Source organism: Nansenia antarctica (assembly GCF_963989245.1).
Source record: "Nansenia antarctica genome assembly, chromosome: 7".
In the NCBI taxonomy this organism is placed as follows: Eukaryota; Metazoa; Chordata; class Actinopteri; order Argentiniformes; family Microstomatidae; genus Nansenia; species Nansenia antarctica.
In genome coordinates, this window is record NC_137677.1 from 3,305,739 (window position 1) to 3,312,129 (window position 6,391).

Here is a 6,391-nt window from a genome sequence, read left to right on the forward strand (position 1 = left end):
AACAGGTGAGCGCCCTTTGACCTCTGAGAGCCCAAAGACAGACCAAGGACAGAGTTTGCTTATCAGGGATTATCAAGCTTCAAATGTACATTTAACCAAAAACATCTACCACTGTGGGAGTTCCTTATGATCATCTAACTTCAACATTCACTTCAATAATCTGATATCTTTGAATCCCCATGCTGATTTAGTAGTGCTTTGAAATCTCTAAGTTTCATTTACAAAAACAAAACACCTAAAAATAATCTCTAAAAAATAAAAAGAATCATAGCTCGTGATAAATACTAAAAATGCAAACTCTATATTATAAGTCCTACAATGGCGCCAGATGCAAAAGAACCCATCTAGGCATTTTTTGTTTACAGTATATAAAAAAACAGAATACTGTAGCATGATATAAAAGTACACAGTATAAAACACAAGTCTACTGTATTTGATGCACAAAGCTGCATAACTCAGGCATGAGCTTTAGTGTTCTAATAGCTACATTGGAATCAGCTCGAGTACAATTATTAAAATGACAAAAACAAAAAAAAACACGGTTTTTCTCTTTAAAAAAATTCAAACGGAGTACAATTTTAAAGTTTTTAAAGCTTTTTGTAGTGACATTGTGAAGAGTAGGAAATATTCATTTTGGTATAATAACCTTAAAAAGGAGGACAAAACCCTTTTGTTCTTATGGCTGCTATAATGAGGAAGAGGTGAATCCCAACGGTGTTTGTGTTTTCGTGAGCTTAGAATGATAAGGTTCTATCTCCGTTTAGGGCAGTTCAGAGATATTGAGCGTCAAAGTTTTTACATTCCATTATGTTCTGTGAGATGGAACCTTTGTATTTTATTAATTACTAACTAAAAAATGTCAATATTTTAAAAATAACACCACACAGGCATTAATAAACACCTAATGGATCAGATTATGTAAAAAACTCAATTTTGACAAAAACGGAGATAGAACCTTATAATTCTAACGCCACGATAGTTTGTCAGCCGAACCGACAGAACCAACACAGCCAATGGAGCTCAATATTCTGAACCCAGCACCGCTGAACTGTTTGGCACTAAACGACCTGTTACATAAAACAGTTTACAGTGCTGAGGGCCCACAAGTGGTCCATTTTACATACAGGACCCAACCTACAACCCTGTAGCCATTTTAGAACAACTACAGTAGCTTAAGCAATAGCGCCACCTGCTGGCAATAAAGCCTCCCTGCATAATGTTTTGATAGCACAGTTTATGGCAAAAGAAAATACCACTGGATACCAATCTGTGTTCTCCAAAGTATAATTGCTCCACATCGAAAGTTAAAGTCACCCCAAGAGAATAGGAATGATGTTAATAAAAATATCAATTATAGTTCCAAAACAAGGGTAGTAGGTGGAAATGTCTTAAATCACCTCCGACTTTGTTCGTTCACCATTTTAACAAATGTTCTGTTTTTGTTCTCTCACGGCTTTGGTTATTAATACTCTTAAGGCTGTGTTTCAATGTCTGTACTAGTATACCACCTAGGACAACAACACACTTCCTGGTTCTACGTGGTATACTAGCGTGGCTATTGGAACGTAGCGTTTTATCTCTTTTGTTCTGAACTCCGAGGGATATGTGGTGTGTCTCGTCTGGCAGTGCGCTGACAGACAGATGGATAAAACCGATGCGCAAATGTTACACATGGAGAGAAGAGAAGGACGTCAGAAAGAGAGAGAGAGAGAGATACGCTGATTTAGAATAGAAAGGAAGGTAGCACAGATGTTAAGAGTCTTTTAGATATGTGGAGTGAGTCTTTTTCATCCTGCTGGGCGTCTGGGAGCTTCTAGCGCATGTGTCTGTGTGTGTGAACGTGTGTGTGTGTGTGTGTGTGTGTGTGTGTGTGTGTGTGAACATGTGTGTGTGTGTGTGTGTGTGTGTGTGTGTGTGTGTGAGTGCATGGGGCTGTGTCTGTGATACGTGTGTCTTGTCTAAAGCCAGGTGAGGAAGGGCTCGCTCTTGTTGAGGACCGACTCCACGTCGTTGAGGATGGGGATGAGGTCGGCGCCCTCCAGGGTGCCCAGGTCCACGTTGGTGCCCGGCAGAGAGTCCAGGAAGTCGGGGAAGCGGCTGTGCTGCGGCACGTTCATACTGCCGCCCTGCGCCATGCTCTCACCTGGGGGGGAGACGGGAGGGAGGGACAGGGGTGAGGCAGAGGGTGGGAGAGGGGTGTGTGTGTGTGGGGGGGGGGGGGGGGGGTGTGTGTGTGTGTGTGGTGTGGTGTGGTGTGTGTGTGTGTGTGTGTGGTGTGTGTGTGTGTGTGTGTGTGTGTGTGTATGTGTGTATGTGTTTCCCGGCCTACCTGTGTCCATCTCTGTGTGTGTGTGTGTGTGTGTGTGTGTGTTTCCCGGCCTACCTGTGTCCATCTCCTCCATGTTGTTGAGGAAGTCCTCGGGGGTGGTGGGGATGCTGTAGCAGCCCAGGCCCAGACCGCTGTCTGTGCTCTGCTCCCTGGAGTGCTGGAAGTGACCGCTGTGGATGGAACACACACACACACATTATGGAACATGCACACACACACACACACACACATTATGGAACACGCACACACATTATGGAACACACACACACATTATGGAACACACACACACATTATGGAACACGAACACGCACACATTATGGAACACGCACACACATTATGGAACACACACACACTCACACACATTATGGAACACACACACACACACATTATGGAACACACACACACACACATTATGGAACACACACACACACATTATGGAACATGCACACATTATGGAACACTGTAGCCACACGCACACATTATTAATAATAATAATAACGTTTATTTGTATAGCACTTTCCCTGCAAACGTTGCAGCTCAAAGTGCTCAGTTATATAGTTGATATTATTGCTATTGTGTGTTTTATTGATTACTATAATGTTCTATTATTGTTTTTATGCTGTGTGGATATGTTAAAGCACTTTGAGCTGAAACGTCCTCAGGAAAAGTAGCGCTATACAAACAAATAATAACAATAATAATAATAATAATACGTTTTTATTTGTATAGCGCTTTTTCCTGCAAACGTTGCAGCCCAACCCATTACATCCGGGTTAACCCTTATCCCAACCCAGAGAAGACAGATCATCATGTGGAGGAGAGGAGAGGTAGAAAGAAAGGAGAGGAGAGAGAGGGAAGAAGAAGTGAGACAAAAGACAGGAGGGGGAATAGGGACCAAGAGTAGAGAGTAGGGTGAGAGAGGGAGGAAAACATAAGACAAAACTAAAGAGAGAGGGAGAGAGTGAGAGGGAAGAGAGAGAAAGAGAGAGAGAAGAGAGAGAAAGAGAGAGAAGTGAGAGAAAGAGAGAGAAGAGAGAGAGAGGGAAGAGAGAGAAAGAGAGAGAGAAGAGAGAGAAGTGAGAGAAAGAGAGAGAAGAGAGAGAGAGAGAGAGAGAGAGAGAGAGAGAGAGAGAGAGAGAGAGGGAAGAGAGAGAAAGAGAGAGAAAGAGAGAGAGAGAGAGAGAGAGAGGGAAGAGAGAGAAAGAGAGAGAGAGTAGAGAGCAAAAGAGAGAGAAGTGAGAGAAAGAGAGAGAAGAGAGAGAAAGAGAGAGAGAGAGAGAGAGAGAGAAAAAGAGAGAGAGAGAGAGAGGAGCACTTGCCTGTTGAGGAAGGGGTCAGAGCCGTTGGTGGGCATGTTCCCCTGGGTCATGGGCGCTGGGTTGGACCCGGTGGGCACCGGCGCCATGCTCTCTGAGTCCATGGGAAGCTGCCTACACAGCGCCACCTCCTGGGGAGAATCAGAAGACCAGGGGGGGGGGGGGAGACAGAGGGAGAGAGGAGGAGGGTGGAATGGGGTGAGGATGGATTGCAGGAAAAAAGGTAGAGGGGGGGGCAATAGAAAGGGAGGAGGGAGGAGGGGGGGGGGATAGATAGAGATTACTTAAATCGTGCTCATTATTAGAATTCTTTTCAACAATTTTAACAAAAGTTTCAGTTTTGGGCAAGAATAAGTTGTGTGAACACTTGGGAAGTGGGTGGAAACCAGAAGTCTCCAAACAAGGGACCACAGAAGAAGAATCTCCTCAAATAGTCGTTATGGGAGGAAATCATTGGAGTAACTGTCTGATTCAGAGATGCACGTTTGCACGGCCCTGATTGGCTGAGAGTCTTAGAAGAAGTGGGCCACAGCGTCAGTTACAGGTGTTGTCTTTCCCCTGCACAGAGAACCCTAGCTCGGGGCGCTTTAGGTGGCGTAGCGGGTTAAGCGTAGACCATGTAACCGCAGGCTTCCCGGTTCGATTCCGGCCGCGGACATATCCTGCATGTCATCCCTCCTCTCTCTCTCTCACCCATCCTTCCTGTCAAAATCTCTACTGTCTCCGTCAATAAAAATAAAAATATGAGTGGGACTGCCCCACTCAGCGAAAAAAAAGATAACCCTAGCTTAGCCTAACACACACACACACACACACACACACACACAGACACACGCACGCCTGCACACACACACAAAGGTGCGGGAGAGTGCGAGGTTAGGGCTTTGTGTCTTCTGTAGGCAAAGAGGGAGGTGGGGGGGGGGGGGGAGGCTACCCTTCTCCTGCCCCGCTCCCTGACACTGATTGTGTGGTTGTATCAGTGTCACCCTCCCCTCCCTCCCCTCACCTCCCTCCCTCCCTCCCTCCATCCCTGGGCCAGGACCAGCTCCTACAGCAGCAGTCACCTGAGAGACAGCAGCGTGAAGCACCATTCACCCAGCCTCTGCTGCTCATTCATGTGACAGAGAGGCTGGGAGGGACAGACACGGGCGGAACAGGACGGGGGTTTCCAGCCTGCTGCAGGAAGGCTTTATGAGAAAGCCGAGAAGTGTGAGGGTGTGACACTGGAGCTCTGGTAGTCGAGACACGCACGCATGCACGTGCACACACGCACACAGACACAGACACAGACACAGACACAGACACAGACACAGACACAGACACATACACACACAAAAACACACAGACACAGACACACACAAAAACACAAACAGACAGGTAGACAGGCACACACAGACACACACAAACACACAGGTAGACAGACACACACAAAAACACACACACACACACAAACACAAACACACAGGTAGACAGGCACACACACACACACACACACAAACACAAACACACAGGTAGACAGGCACACACACACACACACACACAAACACAAACACACAGGTAGACAGGCACACACGCACACACACACACACACACACACACACACACACACACAGGTAGACAGGCGCACACACGCACAGTTCAAAGTCTCTCTCTGTGGGGATCGACAGACAGCAGAACGTTCTAGAGAAGGACAGTGGAAAACAGAGCCGCTCCTGCCAACACCACATTCCTGACATTCGATCCAGGAAGAGAAACACAGATGTTTCACTCTGTTACCTGAGGTAAAAGTGTCTGTGTATACACTACACACACACTCACGCACACACACTCACACACTCACACACTCACACACTCACGCACTCACGCACTCACGCACTCACGCACACACACCTCTCAGACCATGTCACGACTCTCCCCTTGGCCAACCCTACAGGCCTATAAGCCCAGCCAGAACTACTCAGGGTGGGCCCAAGGGGCTTCTGGGTAAAGGTAAACACTTCCTGGATGAGGTCATTGCCTGGACAGATGATTAAAACACCCAGGTTGTAAACAGTGAAGGTCGTGCTCTCTCTCTCTCAGGGTCGACTCGGTCAACGTAAATACTTTTAGACTCTTTCTGTGAGTCTTTCCTGTAAGAACGACTGGAACCAAAACAGCTCTTAAAGAGCAGTTACCATTTCCACCACTAGGGGCACCACTAACTAATGCTTACTTTATGACCCACTATGCCCGAAAATACTCTTTATTACCCTGAAACGGTCCGAATGTGGTTGTTTTATCCTCGTCTAACTAAGCCAACCCTTTTCCCCTTTAGTCTTAACACTTCAGGTAGGTCTGACAGGATTAAAGACGTGGGCTATTTGGTGGAACTGTAAACTGTAAACTGTAAACGATCTGACTAGCCTACTACCAACACATCTGGGTGAAGTCTCCCATCACAGACCTATTCCTGTCCCTTAATAACCACCTGAGCGTGCGTGTGCGCACACTCGCTATTTCTCTTAAGTACCCAAACAATCCGACATCTGTCCGGTTGAAGAGGGTCTCGGTTTCCTGTCCACTCCAGATGGCTTCTGGGAAACTGCTGTGATGTCATCATGCAGTGGGGGGGGGGGGGGGCTTGGAAGAGGGGAGGGTGGCTGAGGAACTGACTGACTGACTGACTGACCTCTCTGGTCTGGCGGGCGGGCTGGGCTGGGGTAAACAGTCTCAACAGGAAGGCTGGGAATAGACCAGGCCTCTCTCA

At 46.9% G+C, this 6,391-nt stretch overlaps 1 protein-coding gene across 1 annotated transcript in view; it reads right to left on the reverse strand.

Annotated features, from left to right (window-relative positions):
• Positions 1-1,958: 1,958 nt before the first annotated feature.
• The window catches only part of wwtr1 (WW domain containing transcription regulator 1), a gene marked incomplete at its 3' end in the record, with an annotated part of 18,530 nt that continues 14,097 nt past the window's right edge, over positions 1,959-6,391 (reverse strand). The window contains exons 4-6 of the mRNA XM_080535997.1: positions 3,649-3,776; positions 2,384-2,499; positions 1,959-2,143 (exon numbers count right to left, since the gene is read on the reverse strand). Of these exons, the coding sequence (XP_080392123.1) occupies positions 1,959-2,143; positions 2,384-2,499; positions 3,649-3,776 (429 nt within the window). The remainder of the gene's footprint in view (positions 2,144-2,383; positions 2,500-3,648; positions 3,777-6,391) is intronic.